This window comes from Ceratotherium simum, chromosome 3 (genome assembly GCF_057802395.1).
Source record: "Ceratotherium simum simum isolate JZ-2026a chromosome 3, ASM5780239v1, whole genome shotgun sequence".
Lineage (NCBI taxonomy): Eukaryota > Metazoa > Chordata > Mammalia > Perissodactyla > Rhinocerotidae > Ceratotherium > Ceratotherium simum.
Genome location: NC_141902.1, coordinates 72,641,750 through 72,660,719, shown reverse-complemented (window position 1 = coordinate 72,660,719; position 18,970 = coordinate 72,641,750). Strand labels below are relative to the sequence as shown.

General features: G+C 42.2%; 1 protein-coding gene across 2 annotated transcripts in view; it reads right to left on the bottom strand.

Annotated features, from left to right (window-relative positions):
• The window catches only part of OCA2 (OCA2 melanosomal transmembrane protein), a 350,637-nt gene extending 334,237 nt beyond the window's left edge, over positions 1-16,400 (bottom strand). For both annotated transcript variants that reach the window (XM_004421907.3, XM_087428803.1), the window contains exons 1-2: positions 16,295-16,400; positions 9,380-9,648 (exon numbers count right to left, since the gene is read on the bottom strand). In XM_004421907.3, coding sequence (XP_004421964.2) covers positions 9,380-9,627 — 248 coding nt within the window. In that variant the 5' untranslated portion in view covers positions 9,628-9,648; positions 16,295-16,400. The remainder of the gene's footprint in view (positions 1-9,379; positions 9,649-16,294) is intronic.
• Positions 16,401-18,970: the final 2,570 nt, after the last annotated feature.

The following is an 18,970-nucleotide window of genomic DNA, read 5'->3' as shown; positions in this document are numbered from 1 at the left end:
CACAGTTCTGGAGACTGGAAGTCTGAGATCAGGGTGCCCGCCTGGTCTGGTTCTGGTGAAGGCCCTCCTCCAGGTTGCAAACTGATGACTTCTCATTGTAACCTCACGTGGCAGAAAGAGGGTGAGAGAATTCTCTGGGGTCTCTTTTATAAGAGGGCTCCACCCTTATGATCTAATTACCTCTTGCAATATTGTGATTTATAATAAGCATATATTTTGGTCTTTGTCCACAGTTCCTGGCTCACAGCTCCCAAAGCCCTTGGAATTTCCTAAGTGATAAGAGCAATGGGAGAATCTTCTGTTATACTATTTGGTCTCTTGTCCTCAGTTCCTGAAATCACTTCAGAGCCAAAAAGGTAAAATGGGTGTCTTGTTATCCATAACAAGCCTCTTTCAACCACAAATGATTTATGTTAATGAGGTGACTTGTGGAAATCCCCTAAAGATGAGGGGCTGGTTGCTAGGGGAACCAACCATGTAATTGGAGGGCTGGAACTCTCAGTCTCACTCCCTGATCTTCAGGGCATGGTGGTTGAATCAATCACCAATGGCCAATGATTTAATCAATCGCGCCTATGTAGTGGAGCCTCCATAAACACCCAAAGGGACGAGGTTCCGAGAGCTTTCAGGTTGGTGAACTAGAATGCACCCATGTGAGGGGCCACAAACTCCACAGGGACAGAAGCTTCTGCATTAAGGACTTCGCCCTATGTATCTCTTCATCCGGCTTTTCATTCATATCCTTTAACATCCTTTGTAGTAAACCAACAATCTAGTGAGTAGACGGGTTTCCTGAGTTCTGTGAGCTGCTCTAGCAAATTAATTAATTTAATTAATTTAATTAATTCAAATATGAGGACCGGGTCATGGGAACCTCCAATTTACAGCCAATGAGTCAGAAGTACAGGTAATAACCTGGACTTGTGATTGGCCTCTGAAGTGTGGGCAGTCTTGTGGGACTGAGCCCTTAACCTGTGGGATCTGTTGCTAACTCCAGGTAGATAGTGTCAGAATTGAGTTAAATTTGTGGGACACTCAGGCAGTGTCTGCGGAGAATTGGAGAACTGTTTGGTGGTGGTGAAAAAACATATATCATACTTCTCAAAGGCCCCAGCTCCTAATACTATCACATTGGCGTTTAGGATTTCAACATATGGATTTGGGGGAACACAAACATTCAGTCTATTGCAGTCACCACTTTAATATTCTTAACTTATTACTGTGGTCACAATAGCAGTGAATAATACCAACCTGCCCTGACTTCCTCCCATTGTTTCCAAGATCAGACATCATACCCCCTTGCTTTTTTTTAGTGTACAATTCAACGGCTTGTAGTCTATTCAAAAAGTTTTGCAACCATCACCACTACATAATTCGAGAATATTATCATCACCCCCAAAAGAAACCTCATACCCATTAGCAGTCACTCGCCATTCCTCCCTCCCCTCGGCCCTCGAAACCACTAATCATCTTTCTGTCTATAGATTTACCCACTCTGACATTTCATATAAATGGAATCATATAATTTATTGTCTTTGTGACAATATAAGTGCATATATATTTATAACTGGTATATCTTTTTGATGGATTGACTCTTTTATCATCCTCTTTGTCTCTAGACAAAATCTTCCTTGTCTCTAGTAGCAATTTCTGTCTTAAAGACTATTTTTGTCTGATATTACCGTATTCTCTCCACCTCTCTTTTGATTACTGTTTTCATGATATATATTTTTCCATTCTTTTACTTTCAACCTACTTGTGTCTTTGATCCTAAAGTGTGTTTCTTGTAGATAGTATACCATTGCATCAATTATTTTATCCTTTTTTCCAATTTTTTCCTTTTAATTGGAGTGTTTAATCCATTTGCATTTAATGTAATTACTGATAAGGGAGGATTTTTCTCTCATTTTGGTATTTATTATCTATACATATATTTTTTCTATATATTTATTTTTTGTTCCTCAATTCCTCCATTACTGCCTTCTTTGAATAAAACAGATATTCTCTAGTGTACAACTTTGATTCTCTTCTCATTTCTTTTACTACATATTATTTTAGTTATTTTCTTAGTGGTTGCTGAGGGAATTACAATTATCATCTTAAAACAATCTTGTTAGAATTAGTATCAACTTAATTTCAATTATATACAAAAATTTTGCTCCTATATAACTCTGTTCCCATTCACCAACTTTGTACTATTATTGGTTACGTAATACATTTTTTGCGTGTGTGTGTGAGGAAGATCAGCCCTGAGCTAACATCCATGCCAATCCTCCTCTTTTTGCTGAGGAAGACCGGCTCTGAGCTAACATCTATTGCCAATCCTCCTCCTTTTTTTTTTTTCCCCCAAAGCCCCAGCAGATAGTTGTATGTCACAGTTGCACATCCTTCTAGTTGCTGTATGTGGGACGCGGCCTCAGCATGGCCGGAGAAGCGGTGCATCGGTGCGCGCCCAGGATCCGAACCCGGGCCGCCAGTAACGGAGCATGTGCACTTAACTGCTAAGCCATGGGGCCGGCCCACGAAATACATTTTTATACATTGGTATACTCTTCAACACAGATTTATAATTACTGCTTTATGCAACAGTCATTTAAAGCAGATGGGAGAATAAAAAGGGTTACTTACAAAAAATACATTTATACAGTGTTTTCTATTCTCCTCTGTAGGTTCCTTTACTAGTGTTTTTTTTTTCTTCATGTGGATTCAAGTAACTGTCTAGTGTGCTTTCATTTCAGCTTGAAGGAATCCCTTTAGCATTTCTTGTAGGCAGATCAAATAGCAATGAACTCCCTCAGCTCTTGTTTATCTGGAAATGTCTTCATTGCTCCCTTATTTTTGAAGGACACTTTGCCAGATACAGAGTTCTTAATTGACAAGTTTTTTTGTTTGTTTCAACATTTAAATATGTCATTCTCCTGCCCTCTTCCATGGGTTCTGATGAGAAATCAGCTATAAATCTTATTGAGGGGTGGGCCCCGTGGCTTAGCGGTTAAGTGCGCGCGCTCTGATGCTGGCGGCCCGGGTTTGGATCCCGGGCGCGCACCGGCACCGCTTCTCCGGCCATGTTGAGGCCGCGTCCCACATACAGCAACTAGAAGGCTGTGCAACTATGACATACAACTATCTACTGGGGCTTTGGAGGAATAAATAAATAAATAAATAAATAAATAAATAAATAAATAAATAAATAAATAAAAATCTTATTGAGGATCCCTTGTAAATAACAAGTCACTTCTCTCTTGCTGCTTTCAAAATTCTCTTTGTCTTTCGCTTTTGACAGTTCAATTATAATGTGTCTTTGTATGTGTCTCTTTCAGTTTAGCCTACTTGGAGTTTATTGAGTTTCTTGAATTTGTAGATTCGTGTATTTCATCAAATTTGAGATGTTTTCAGCCATTATTTCTTTAAATATTTCTTCTGGCCCTTTCTCTCTCTCTCTCTCTCTTTCTCTGCTTGGAACTCCAATAACGTATATGTTGTTCTGCCTGATGGTTTCCCACAGGTCCCTCAGGCTTTTATTCACATTTCTTCACTTTTTTTTTCTTTCTGCTCCTCAGACCAGGCAATTTTAATTGTCCTATCTTCAAGTTCACTGATTCTTTCTTCTGCTTTCTCAAATATACTGTTGAATCCCTCTAGTGAGCTTTTCATTTCAGTTATTGTACTTTTCAGCTCCAGAATTTCTGTTTCATTCTTTTTTACAATTTCTATCCTTTCGTTGATATTCTCATTTTGTTCATATGGTGTTTTCCTTATCTCCTTTACTTATTCGTCCATGTTTTCCTTTAGCTCTCTGAGCATATTTAAGACAGTTGTTTTAAAGCCTTTGTGTAGTAGGACTAATACCCTCGCTTCCTCAGGGATATTTTCTGTCAATTTCTTTTGTTCATTTAAGTGGGCCATATTTTCCTGGTTCTTTGTATGCCTTGTGATTTTTTTTGTTGTTGAAAACTGGGCATTTTTATATTATAATGTGGTAATTCTGGAAATCAGAGTCTCCCCTTCTCTACAGTTTGCTGGGGTTTGTTTGTTTTTGTTTTTTCTTTTTATTATTGAAGCCTATAGTAGTCCATTTATTTAGATACTTTTCCAAGCTATTTTTTCCAAAGACACACTTCTCATGTGTGATCACTGAAGTCTTTGTTCCTTTAGCTCATGTTCAGCTAACGTTTTGACAAAGAATTTCTTGAATGTCAGAAGCTTAAGAAAGAAGAAGTGAGGGAGGGAGGGAGGAAGGAAGGAAGGAAATACACATACACACACACACACACACACACACACACACTCACACAAAGCAAACACCTCTCCCAGTCTTTGCAGATTGGTGCTGTGCTGGGGCACTCCATTAACACTTAGCCAGTCTTCTACTGGGACTAGGGCTAAGCTTGAGGTAAAAGTTTAGGGCCCTTCTCCATTCTTTCTGGGTATGCATTTTGCCCTGACTATTCTAAATTCCCCCATATACATGGTTACTTTTGAATATCCTAGTTTCCCAAAGACTCTTCCCAGATTTTGCACTTGGGCCTTAGGCAGTCTATTGTACGTCTCAACCAGTAAGCTTCTGCTCTAGGCATCAGTGGTTTGTTAGATCCCCTTCCAGTGTTTTCAAGCAACGCCCACCACTTTTCCAACCTGTGTTCCTAGTTAGGCAAAACAGAGATGAGAGTCTCGTGTCAGTCCTTCAGGTAGCCCCCAAATAGTTAGAACAGACACACACGATAATTTACAAGCAGGGTCTACTCTGCTCCCTCTGGAACCGGGAACCTGATTTTAAGACCGGTCTGCCATGGCTTTAAGACTGCCACCATGATGGGGAAGGGGTGGACAAGGGCAAGAAAAAATGCCACAAAACTTTCCTACTGTTTTCAAGTTGCCGTTTACTTGGTTCAGCATTTTCTTGGTTACTGTAAATTTCCGACTGGTTTCCAGAGTTCTGACAACGTTGGTTCTGCGAGTTTCTGCTTGTTCAATGTTTCTGCAGGGGAACAAGAGCTAGGAACTGCCTACTCAGCCATTTCACTGACATCATTCTTCTGATGTAAGTTTTGAAATCTAGAAGAAAAAAGTCTTCGAACTTTGTTTTCCTTTTTCAAGATTGTTTTGCCTATTCTGGATCTTTTGCTTTTCTATATAAATTTTAGGAGAAGCTTGTCAATTTCTGCCCCTCAAAAAAAAAGCCTTGCTGGGATCGCTTTAGGGATTGTGTTGAATCTATAGATCAATTTGGGAAAAACTGTCATCTTAATAATATTGTTTTCCAGTTCATGAACATGGAAAGTCTCTCCATTTATCTAAATTATCTTCAATTTCTCTCAGCAATATTTTATAGTGTTCAGTGTATGAGTCTTCACTTCTTTTCTTAAATATAATCCTAAGAATTTTATTCTTCTTGATACTTTTGTGATGGAACTGTTTTCTTAATTTTATTTTCAGATTATTTATTACTAGTGTATAGAAAGACAATTGGTTTTGTTGTTGATTCATAAAAAAGTCCTTATTCACAGACACGATTATCTACTTAGAAAATCCAAAAGAATCTACAAACAAAAATGTTACCAGAATTAATAAGCGAGTTTAGCAAGTTTGCAAGATACAAGATCAATGCACAAAAATCAATCATATTTTATACACTAACAGTGAACAAATGCAAATTAATGTTTTAAAACACCATTTGAAGTAACATCAAAAATTGAGCTATCTGGGGCTGGCCCTGTGGCTTAGTGGTTAAGTGCGTGCGCTCTGCTGCTGGCAGCCGGGTTCGGATCCCAGGCGCACACCGATGCACCGCTCATCCGGCCATGCTGAGGCCGCATCCCACATACGGCAACTAGAAGGATGTGCAACTGTGACATACACCTATCTACTGGGGCTTTGGGGAGAAAAAGGAGGAGGACTGGCAATAGATGTTAGCTCAGAGCCGGTCTTCCTCAGCAAAAAGAGGAGGATTGGCATGGATGTTAGCTCAGGGCTGATCTTCCTCACCAAAAAAAAAAAAATTGAGCTATCTGGAGATGAATCTAACAAAGTATGCCCAGCATCTGCTCACTGAAAACTTCAAAATATTGCTGAGAGAAATTAACTAAGAACAAAATAAAGGGAAAAATATACCATGTTGCTGAATCAGAAGACTCAATACTATTAAGATATCAATTCTCCCTAAAGTCATCTCACAGATTCAATGCAGTTCCAATCCTAGCAGGAATTTTTCTTTTTTTTTTTTTCGAAAATTGACAAACTGATGGTAGAATGCATGTGAAAAGGAAAAGGGCATAGAAGAGCCAAAACAAGTTCGAGAAAGAACAAAGTTGGAGGACTCACACTATTTGATTTCAGAACTTTTTACAAAGCTGAAGGAAACAAGAGAGTGTAGTATTAATGACACGATAGTCACATAGATCAATGGGACAGAACAGAGAGCTCAGAAACAGACCTACAGATATATGACCAATTTATTTTTGACAAAGGTGCAAAGGGAATTCAAGGGAGAAAGTGTAGTCTGTTCAACAAATGGTGCTGGGACAACTGGATGTCCACAAGCAAAATATAGTCCTTGACTCACACCTTGCAGCATATGCAAAAATTAACTCCAAATGGATCATAGACCTAAATATAAAACCTAAAACTACAAAACTTCTACAAGAAAAAAAACAGGAGAAAATCTTTGTGACCTTGGGTTAGGCAAAGATTTCTTAGATACAACACCAAGAGCATAATTCATACACAAAAAACTGATGAATTGGACTATATCAAAATTTTAAATTTCCACTCTTCAAAAGATACTATTATAAGAATGCAAATACAAGCCACAAACTGTTGGCAAATATTTGGAAAACATATATTCGATAAAAGACTTGGATTGAGAATATATAATGAATTGCAAACTCAACAACAGGAAAACAAGCAAACCCCACCTACAAAAAACATAAAAACCACAAAAAGATATCTCTGCACACCTATTAGAATGGCTGAAATTAAAAATAAAGTAAATATTCAGTGCTGGCAGGATGCCAAGGACCGGAACTCTCATACATTGATGGTGGAAATGCAAAATGGTCCAGCTGCTTTAGAAAACAGTTTGGCAATTTCTTATACAGTTAAACACATACTTACCAAATGACTCAGCAACCCATTCTTAGGCATGGCACTTGGCCCATTTCTAGGCATTTACCCAAAAGAAATTAAAACTTAAATTCACACGAAAACCTGTATGCAAATACTGATAGTGGTTTTACTCATAATCACCAAACCCTGGAAACAGTCCAAATGTCCTTCAACAGGTGAATGGATAAACGAAGTGTAAAAATCCACTCAGCAATGAAAAGGGGCACACATCTTAGATGAACCTCAGATGCAGTATGCTAAGTGAAAGAAGCCAGACTCGGTGATCCCATTTGTATGACATGCTTGAAAAGGCAGAAGTATAGGGGCACAAAACAGATCAGTGGATACCAGGTGCTGCCAGAGAGAAGGAGGGGCTGAAGGAATTTTTCTGGAGTGATAGAAATGTTTGATATCTTGAGTATGGAGATGGTTACATGACTAGAAGCATTCGTCAAAACTCATAGATCTAGACATTATTTTTGGTGAATTATACCTCAATTAAAAATATGAAAGGGGGCCAGCCCAGTGGCGTAGTGGTTAAGTTCATGCACTCTGCTTCAGCAGCCCAGGGTTCGCAGGTTCAGTTCCTGAGCGTGGACCTATGCATTGCTTATCAAGCCATGCTGTGACAGGCGTCCCACATATAAAAAAGTAGAGGAAGATGGGCACAGATGTTAGCCCAGGGCCAATCTTCCTTAGCAAAAAAGAGGAGGATTGGCAACAGATGTTAGCTCAGGGCTAATCTTCCTCACCAAAAAAAACTCATATATAAAAGGAAAAGATGAGCTTCTGGCTGGGAGAAGACCCTGCAACACGAAGAGGGTTAATAGACAGAATTTTTTTTTAAACTGCAACATGGTGAGAAAAATATAAATCCATTAGAAAAATGAGCAAAAAGTACGAGGCAGCACACTAGGAAAAACAAACCCGAACATCTAACACGTGGAAAGAAGGTCAACTCTGCTGGTCAACAAGGAAATGCAAATCAGGACAACCGGGACATAGTACGTCACGTGCATCACATCTTCCCTGGTTGAAGTCCCCAGTACTGAATGCTGAGAAGGTGCTGAGACCCTCCCCTGCTAGTGGGAAGGTAAATAGATACAATTATGAATCTGGTAGCATCTAGTAAATTCCAAGGTGCACATACTTTAGGAACCAACAATTCCATTCTCAAGTAGAGACATACTCCCAAAAACCTCCTACTTGTACCCTAGAAAAAGCTGTAAGAGAAAGTTTGTTGTGGGCCATTTTAATAGCAAAATACTGATGGGAGAAACAGAATAGCCACCAACAGGAGAAGATATATAAAGTGTGGCATATTTATATACTGACATATTATGCAGGCAGTCCAAATGCATTAACAAGAGCTACAGGCATCCACACAGATAAATCTCAAAAACATGCTAGAGAAAAAGAGCAACTCAAAGTTTCACCATTTGCAAAACAAGAGCATATCCTATTTAGTGATACATAAACACGCAGTAAAAGTATGAGCATGTGCACTGGTGAGATGGACAGTAAATCAGGATAGGTCTTACCCTGGAGAAGGGGAGGGCATAGGGTCATCACAAGTGGCGGGGTCATCCGCCATATTGCATGCGTTTCTGTGATACTCTGCGTTTTGCAATGATAGACCGTCAGTACTACGCGAATCAGGCTTCTGACTGAACAACTGCCCAGAGCAAGACTTATCACCTGTGGGGACAAGGGCACCCAGATCTGCAGGGTACATGGACATGCATAGATGTTCGCTCACAGGATGCTACTTTTATGTCTATTTATTGTTTTTACATTGGTAAATACTTAAGGGTTTATCAAAAGGTTTTCTTTTTTATGTAAATCCAGATTTTTCTGACATGAAAAACAATATTCAATTGATTCACTTGACATATTTATAGGAACAAAATATGTTCTAAGATACATACATATACTTTTAAAAGTCATGTAATACTTTTAATGCCTTAAATAATACAGTGAATGCTAAGTCTTCATGCTAAAAACTCTCTTTTCTATTTTTATTATCTTTTGGAGTTAGTTAGCTACATTTTAGAAATAGCATTTATTCAAAGCATTTATTCATTTATATTGAATAAATAGCATTTATTCATTTATATTGAATAAACAGCATTTATTCAAAAAGTGATGTAATGCTGGAAAGATTCTTGCATAATTTCTGGAAATTTCTCCCACTAAAAATGTGGGGGAACTATGTTCATGGAAATCCAATATTTGTGAATTCCACATTTACAAAATAAAACTGTTTTAAACTCACCTCCCCTCTGTGAGGAATGAGCCAAATTCCGGATCCAGAGGAGCCCAGTGGCTCCACGTGGCTGCACTGCTGGTGTAGGGGCTCAGGGGGTCTGCCCTGCTGACTCCCTGCTGTGGCCTGCGGTTGCTCATGGTGTGTCCTGCCAGCCCTGGCCCTCCCAGGCCAGCACAGGTGGGAGCAGACGTCTGATGTAGCTCCATCTCCAGTGTGCCGGAGGTCAGACTGCCATCTTTGCTCTCTAGATGCATTGTCTGTTGCCACTCTTCTCACTAGAGTCAGCCAAAAAGAAAACATCATTGATTAAAAATAAACTGAGAGTATCATCTACACCTTGGGGAATCCACACTTCTAAAGGGTACCATAGATGCCTCTTATAACTAGGCCCTTCCAGTGTTCCAGCATTCTAATATCATACAGGAAACAGAGTATGCTCATCTCCAAGGATGAACATTCTAGCACATTTCATACTAGTCGTGACCTAAGTATTCAACAACAGAGTATTAGTTAAGTTGTGATATGTGCATAGCATGAAATACTATGCAACCATAAAAATGCTCTAAAGGAATATTGACTGATATTGGGAAATGTTAAGGATATGGAAAAAAACATTGATACACTGGGATATTTTTCTTGAAATAAATATGTAGGTATTATATGCATAAAACAGAAAAACAGAAAGACACAGCCTCCTCCAGGTGGTGGAGGTACAGACAGTTGGGGCTTTCTCTTCTGTCTCTGTCTGTGCTATGATTTTAATGATTTCTACATCTAGGAAATTAATTCTTTTGTAATGATAAAATAATAATACCTATTACAAAAATGAGAAAAAAATACATACTTGTAAGGTTATGGTGTACTACTTTTTGGATTTTGTTTTAAACCATCACCATTCTATTTTTTATCTTTGGCAGCATCCCACAGCTTTAATTTGCAGCATCCTGGTTTGCTATCAAGGGTTGCTGTGAAGCCAAGAATTACTGTGAGCTTTGGTTGAGTAGGATTTGCAGCATTGAGAACATTGCATACGCTTGTGGGTGGAGTGAGTACAATTTGTGGGTCCACCACTCCTTGTCATTCAGTCCACATAGTGGCTGGAAATGCCCCATGATCACAAATTCTGGAGGACCTAGGGTGTCTGGGAGTTCAAAGCAAGTACAAGGTAAGTGTGTTATGTCTACAACTGAGTAAGTAGGGACACTGAGAAGCCCAAGAAGTGCCACTTTCTGGTGAAACCAGAATTTACTTCAAATACAGAAAGGCAATGGCCTTTGAAGAAACCCAAATGACCAAGAAAGTCTTACTACTTCCTTACTATTATGATTTCCCTGCTTTACCCCATCAGTTGTGTTGAAAATGATGACTTACTCATCAGTAAGCAGAAGGCAGACAGTGTTGGTAGAATATGATTGTATCAAAGAGTGAAATAAAAACATTTGAGTTAGTTTTATGCAATTCCACATACATACAAGTTAAACACTCTCGTATTTGCATTTTAAACCAATATTGCACAGTATAAAATGAGCAATAAAATTCATGCTAATAATTTAAATTTTTCTCAATAGAGGCAGGTTTCAATAAAAAAAATCACCTGTGATGCCCAGGAAAATCTCAACTTGAAAGAAAATAGATGACAATACTGAGATGACAGAGATGTTAGAATTATCTGACAAAGGTTTTTAAGGTAGTCAAAATAAAAATACTTCAACAAGCAATGACAGACACACTTGAAACAAATGAAAAAAGTCTCAGCAAAGAGGAAGTCTCAAAGGAAATCAAAATTATATTGAACTGAATAAAAATGACAATACAACATATCAAAATTTATAGACCACAGCTAAAGCAGTGATGAGAGGGAAATTTTAGCACTAAATGCTCATATTAGAAAGGAGAAAAAGTCTCAAATAATTTAAGCTCTCATCTCAATAACCTAGCAAAAAAAGAGCAAAACAAACCTAAAGCAAGCAGAAATAAGAATATAACAAACATAAGAGCAAAAAAATCAACGAAACAGGGGCCGGCCCTGTGGCTTGGCGGTTAAGTGCGTGCTCTCCACTACTGGTTGCCAGGGTTTGGATCCCGGGCACACACCCACGCATCGCTTGTCTGGCCATGCTGAGGCGGTGTCCCACATACAGCAACTAGCAGGATGTGCAACTACGACATACAACTATCTACTGGGGCTTTGGGGAGAAAAGAAAAAAATAAAGGAGGAGGATTGGCAATAGATGTTAGCTCAGGGCCGGTCTTCCTCAGCAAAAAGAGGAAGATTGGCATGGATGTTAGCTCAAAGCTGATCTTCCTCACAGAAAAAAAAGAAATCAATGAAATAGAAAACAAAAAACAACAAAGAAAATCAATGAAACAAAAAGCTGATTTTTTGAAAACATCAATAGAATTAACAAACCTCTAGCATGACTGACAAGGAAAAAAAGAGAGAATACAAATTACCGGTATCAGAAATGAAACAGGGAATATCACTACAGACCCTGCAGACATCAAAAGGGTAATAATGGAACAACTCTATACACAAAAATTTGACAACACAGATGAAAAGGACAAACTCCTCAAAAGCACAAATTAGTGCAACTTACCCAATAAAAAATAGGTAATTTGAATAGCCCTGTAACTACTCAGAAAATTGAATGTGAATTTTTAAGATCCCAAAAAAGGAACTCTCCAGGCCCAGATGGTTTCACTGGAAAATTCTACCAAACATTTAAAGAAGAATTAATACCAGCTCTACTCAATCTCTTCCAGAAAATAAAAGACACATTTCCCAATTAATTTTATGAGGCCAGTATTACCCTGATACCAAAATCATATAGAGACAATAAAAAAAAGAAAACTACAAACGAATATCTTGCATGAAAATGATGCAAAAATATTTAACAAAATATATATATATATACACATATATTTTTGTGTGTGTGTGTGAGGAAGATCAGCCCTGAGCTAACATCCATGCCAATCCTCCTCTTTTTGCTGAGGAAGACTGGCCCTGAGCTAACATCTATTGCCAATCCTCCTCCTTTTTTTCCCTTTTTCTCCCCAAAGCCCCAGTAGATAGTTGTACGTCATAGTTACACATCCTTCTAGTTGCTGTATGTGGGACACCGCCTCAGCATGGCCAGACAAGTGGTGCGTCGGTGCGCCCCCAGGATCTGAACCCGGGCTGCCAGTAGTGGAGCATGCGCACTTAACCGCTAAGCCACCAGGCCGGCCCTTTAACAAAATATTAACAAAGGAAATTCAGCAATATATAAAAAGAATTATTACCATGCCCAAATAGAGTTTATTCCAGGGATGCAAGGCTGGTTCATTATTCACAAATTAATCAATGTTAAATGTAGAGTTACCACATGAACCAGTAATTCCACATCTAGGTATATACCCAAGAGAAATGGAAACATATCTCCACACAAAAACTTGTACATCAATATTCATTGAAGCATTATTCATAAAAATCAAAAAGTGGAAACAATCCAAACGTCCATCACTCATTAATGGATAAATAAAATGTGATATACCCATATAAGGAAATATTATAACACAATAAAAAGGAATAGTGTACTGATGCATGCTACAACATGGACAAACTTTGAAAACATTATGTTAAGTGAAAGAAGCCAATCACAAAAGAGAACACATTGCCTGATTCCATTTATATATGAAATCTTCAAAATAGGTAAATCTCTAGAGACAAAAAATAGATTAGTGGCTGTCTAGGGTAGGGGGAAGAAGGCATGGTCCGAGGGAAATGAGCAGTGACTGCTACAGTGTATGGGGTTTCATTTTTGGTTGGTGGAAATGTGCTAAAATTGATTGTGGTGATGGGCACACGATTCAGTGAATATTCTAAAATATTCTAAAACCATTGAGTCATACCCCATAAATGGGTGAATTGTATGGTATGTCAATTATCTCAATAAAGCTAATAAAAACATCAATCAATATAATCTATCATATTAAAAGGCTAAAGAAGAAAAATCACATGATCATATTAATTGATGCAGAAAAAGCATCTGACAAAATTCAACACCCATTCATGATAAAAACTCAAGAAAAACAGGAATAGAAGAGAAGTTCCTCAACTTGATAAAGAATATCTAACAAAAAAACTACAGCTAACATCATACTTAATGATGAGAAACTCGAAGCTTTCCTGCTAAGATCAGGAGCAAGGCAAGGATGTCACTCTCACCACGGCTATTCATCGTGGTACTAGAAGTTCTACCCAGTGCAATAGGGCAACAAAAGGAAATAAAAGCAGAGCAGAAAGGAAGAAATAAAACTGTCCCAATTTTCAGACGGTATAATTTTATACATGAAAAATTCCAAGTAATCTACACAAAAATTCTAGAACTCATAGAACTAATAGAACACAAGACAAATATTTTAAAATCTAGAATAGTTGTATATACTACCAATGAACATGTTGACATCAACATTAAAAATACAATATCATTTCCAATTGCTTAAAAAATTAAATAATTAGGTATACATCTAATAAAACATGTATTAACTCATACGCTGGAAACTACACAAAGTTGATGAAAGAAATCAAAGATCTAAATAAATGGAGAGATAAATTGTGTTCATGGATTGGAAGACAACATAGTCAAGATATCCATTCTACCCAAATTGATATATAGATTTAATGCAATGCCTATCAAAATTCTGCCAAGACTTTTTGTAGATACAGACAAGATTATTCTAAAATTTATATGGAAAAGCAAATGATCTAGAAAAACTAAAACAGTTTTGAAAAAAACTAGAATGGGAGGAACCAATCTACCCAATTGCAAGACTTACTCTATAGCTACAGTAACCAAGAGTGTGTGTGGTGTGGGCAGAGATACACACATGGATCAACGGAACAGAACAAAGGACCCAGAAACAGACCCACACAAATACACCCAGTGGATTTTGACTAAGGTACAAAAGCAATTCAACATAAGAAAGTCAGCCTGTTCAACAAGTGGTGCTGGAGCAACTGGACATCCATAGGCAAAAAAAATTAAAACAGAAGAACTGCACCTCGACGATGGGCCCAGATGAGCCTGCTCTCACAGGGAAGTGCCTCCACGGGCCCGCCAGGCAGGACAATTGGAAACAATAACAAAAGCCAGACCAGCGAGCTCCCACAAATGCTAACCAGAGAGACTCGGTCTATGGGGTCTCTGCTCGTATTTCCAATGTATGGGAAGTTGGAACAGTCTCAGAGCCGCACACTGGCTGGTCCCCTGCTGCGCAGGCAGCCTCCTTCGGAGCCTCTAGGCTGTCCTCCCCCTCTCTGGCCTCTCCTTTCTCCGTTGCAGGCCCACCTCTCCACACCTCAGTTAAAAGGTCCTTCTTCTCTCCCCTCTCTCAAGAGGTCTCGATTTCACCCATGGACAGGTGACCCCCAAGCTCCCCTCTGCAGCCCAGACCACTGTGCCCAGCTGCCTACTTGTCTCCCTTGATGTCTCAAAGGTACTCAAACGCCCTGGCAGACGTCTGAAGTCACTTCTGGCCCTTCCCCAGGGTCCTGTGACTGGTCCCACCATCCATCCAGGTGCACCCATCACAAACCTGGAGCCCCCCAGGACGACCGCCTTATCCCTGCAAACCCCTCACCTATAAAGTGCCCTCTGCCCTGGCCATGCAGCCAGCCTCTTAGTGGGCAGGACTCAGCAGTGGCTTTCTCGAGCCCCCCAGCTGCTCCCCACCACCCAGCCACACTGATCTTTCCAAAATGCACCTCTGTTCACATGGCCTTGGGCTTAAAACCTTTCCCGGCTGTTCCAGGCAGCCAGAGCCTCCCTCTTCCCCATAATTCGTGATGTCCTCAGACCTCAGCTAACCCCATGGGGGTCGTGGCCTTCTCAAGAACAAGAACAGAATCAGGATTTGCTTTTCATCAGTGTAATAAAACTTTGCAAATTTTTGTTCCTAAATCACTTCCACTTTACACCTGTTGTGAACTGCACTCAAGTGTTTGTAAACTAAATTTGCAATAATAAGCAGTTTTTGTGCAATCCTTTACGGCTTACCTAGAGCTTTCACCTCTGTTGTTTCTAAGGAGATTTAATCCTCATTAGCAATTATGTGCGAGTTGGTATCACCAGATGCTTTCAAGATCCAGCCCCCGAGGCGGGCAGGCCTTGCTCCAGGGGCCTGGACAGCAGACCGCATGCCCACCCCGGACAAGCAAACCTCAAGTAGAGCATTTCCTAAGTGGTTGAGGGTATAATTGACTGCCTTGTATTCAGGAGATAGCAGCTGCCCACACTGCTAACAGCCTCCTGTTTCCTTTCCCTCAGAAGCACTACACCTTGCGGAGCTGTCACACCTCCTAAATCCCTGCTCAGAGGATGCCCTGGGGAACTTCACAAGCAGCCAGGTCCTGTTCCTCGGAGTGCCTGGCACCCTGCGCCCCTGAGCAGGCCTGGGTCTGTAAACCCAAGAACGTCCACACCCGGGGACGCCTGTGCCTAACGTCCCTGTCCTTGGACAGAGCTGGCGACTTCAAATCCTTTATTCACCGTGTGTGGCAGAGTGAGAAGGGCTCTGCGGATTGAATGTTTTCGCCCCGCGCATTCCATTCCGCAGAACGCCTGACCCGCTCACGTGTGTGCGGCAGGGAGCAGATGCCGCGCTGCAGCTCAAGCAGAACATTCGCCGTGAAAGCGCCTCCAAACCCCCGTCCTGCGGCCCACCCGCTCTGTCCTGCGACCCGCCTCCCAGCGCGCCGCTCCAGTAAACCCAGACACCGCTCAGCGCGGCAGTGGGCGCCGGGTGCTCACGCCAGACACTCAGTCTTACACGTATCTGCACACTCTCCTTGCTCCATCGGCAACAGCTCAGCACAGGCTTGTTAAAACCCTGCCTGCTCCCAGAATAGCTTAGCTCCTCACCTCCTCCCTCCCGACTAACCTGAAGACTTGAACTTTCTCCAAGAGTGAAGTTTAACGTCCAAGCTGAGAGCTCCGAACGGTGAGCGCAGCGCAAACCTCGAGTAAGGAGAGTGTGCAGGAGCGCGGGTGCTGGGGAGCGCGGGGCGGGGCCGGTGGGAGCGGCGCTCCGGGCTGGCCACGCCCACAGGCATCACCGCGGGCACGCCCCCAGGACGGCCTGCAGGACCCGGAGGAGGGCCCTCCCCGCCTGCGCACGCCGCCTGGGCGGCCCGCAAGGGCAGGAGGAGGACGCCTCCGTACCCTGAGAGCTGGAAGAGAGCCATCAGGGAATGGAGGGAAGAGGTTCTTGGTAAAAGGCCAGACCAATCTCAGTGCCTTCTCCAAAAACTGATTGACAGTCTCCCCTCGCTTTGCCCATTTCAAGCTCTACTTTATGGAAGGTAGCCAAGTACTTGTAACAGATTTTTCCGTATGAACAAGAATTGGGGAAACGTAACTGAGTGAATATTCTGCCTACTTTTTCCTGTTCTGCATTTTAAGAGTTCTCTGCTAGAGCTGATAAACCTGACCATCGTTCCTCTTATTCTCATTGCCTGGTTTCCCCTCCAGCCTAGGGCTGTCGCCAAGGTTACACTTGTGGAAAGCGCATTCTCTCTCTCTCGTACACGTGCACACACACACACACACACACACAGAGACATGCACAGACCCCACACAGACACAGAAACACAGACCCAGAAACTACACACAGACACACTCATATACAGATACACACGTGCATGGACTCACACACAGACATAAACTACACACTGACACACAGATACACGAGGAAATATGACACACACACACAGAGACACATAAACTATACACTGCCACAGCCATAGACACACACACTCAGGCACACAAACTACACAGACACACACACGCACACCGCAGACTACGTACACACAGTTGCAGAAACACACACAGAAATATAAACAGGCACCCAGAGAGACACATAATTACACACACACCAACACATGAACACACGTGCACAGACACATAATTACACACACACCAACACATGAACACACATGCACAGACACACACAGATGCATAAGCTACACAGACACACTTTGGCCTGCAGTGGACCAGGCAGCCCCACTGAGGCTTTAGCCCACCAGGCACTGCCTAGGGATTGGCAGGAAGTCCAAGGCTCTTGGCTCATCCACTGTAACAGGCAGAAAACAAAAAGGTCTCCTTGTGGGAAGCACCTCTATAAACCTCTCTGGGAGAGTCGTTTATTCATGGAGCCCGGCTGTGTTAGGTGTTTGGAAGGCACAAAGTTAGTAACAAACACGTTACACAGGACAGAGCGTGGTCAGAGTTGCCCAGGGCCGAGGACCAAGGACACAGGGCCACTAGGCCTCCCGGAGCAAGATGGGCACCACCACACCACAGTCCCAGTGCCAGCTGCAACAGCAGGAGAGCCTGAGCTCTCTGAGATGACACCCAGATTCAGGCTGCCAGATGAGTCTGGTGTGGACACGGCAACAAACTCCGTCCTTGTGGAGCAGGGGGCACTGCGAAGCCTGTGGTCACCCCAGAAACGCAGGCACATCAGGCTCAGCCCTGCACCTGCGAGTCCTCCTCCAGTGCCTCAAGGACACGGTTACAGAGCTGAAAGTGGCAAGGGGGCGCCAGAGCATGAATGTGCAGGCACTCTGAGTGGACAGAAGGTTCCAGGCTGCCATTGCCCTTCCAGAATGGCATCCACGCACTGGGACCCTCGATATGCAGGCCGATTGGTCCAAAATAGGGTCCTGAAGCACCAGCAGAGCAATTGTGGCCAAGTACATGGCTCTCTGTGCCCAATGCCTGTGTCACTAACGTCCATGTGCTGACCCCAAGCCTGGCCGATGTTCCTTGTGTAGCTGCTAAATGTTTGCAGTGGGGTCCACCCTACCCTGCTCCAGGGATGAGCCTGTGTGGCCCCAATTATGGAGGAAATCCCCTCCCTGCCAGGGATTGGCATCTACCCTGTGCAAACCCACATGGCAGTGAAGCCCCCACAGAGCAGGACAGTCTCTGAGACCAGGCACCACGCTGGACCAAACCACCAGCTCTCCATCTCTGGGCTCCTTAGTCATTGCCAACCAATCCTCTTGGTTGTTGAAGCCAGGTCCAGTTGAGGGTTCCCTTCCTGGCAGCGAGAATAAAGACTGGATACAGATAGCGTCATTAGAAGCCTGCAGCGTAATTCAGGGTGACTGCTGTACCGTGAAGGCGGACTGGATTTCTTCAGGCAGAAGTGATTGGAGCCAGCCTCAGGTATGAATCGGTGATTTGACCAAGATATGACCATAGAGTCACACTTTTCTTAGATGGCTTAGGAAAGTCCTGAAGGAAATTCCAAACCTGCCTGCAGCTTCCCTTTAGGAATCCTACCCTCTCCCAGGGGTCTCTGTGGTCACCCTCTGTGCAGGCCTTGTGGTCCCCAGTCTTTGCCTGCTCTTACTGCACAGCCCACATGTCCTGCTCATGCACTGGTGCCCACAGGTGGCTCTGCCCCGCCTGTGCACTGACCCCTAAGAGATGCGGGAGAGGGAAAGCTGGGCAGACACCCAGGGCAGCTTCCTTCTGCCTCTTGGCCCAGGTCAGAGAGTGACCCAAGAAAGAGGAAAAATCAAATGCAGATTCACACGGGGTCCCTTTA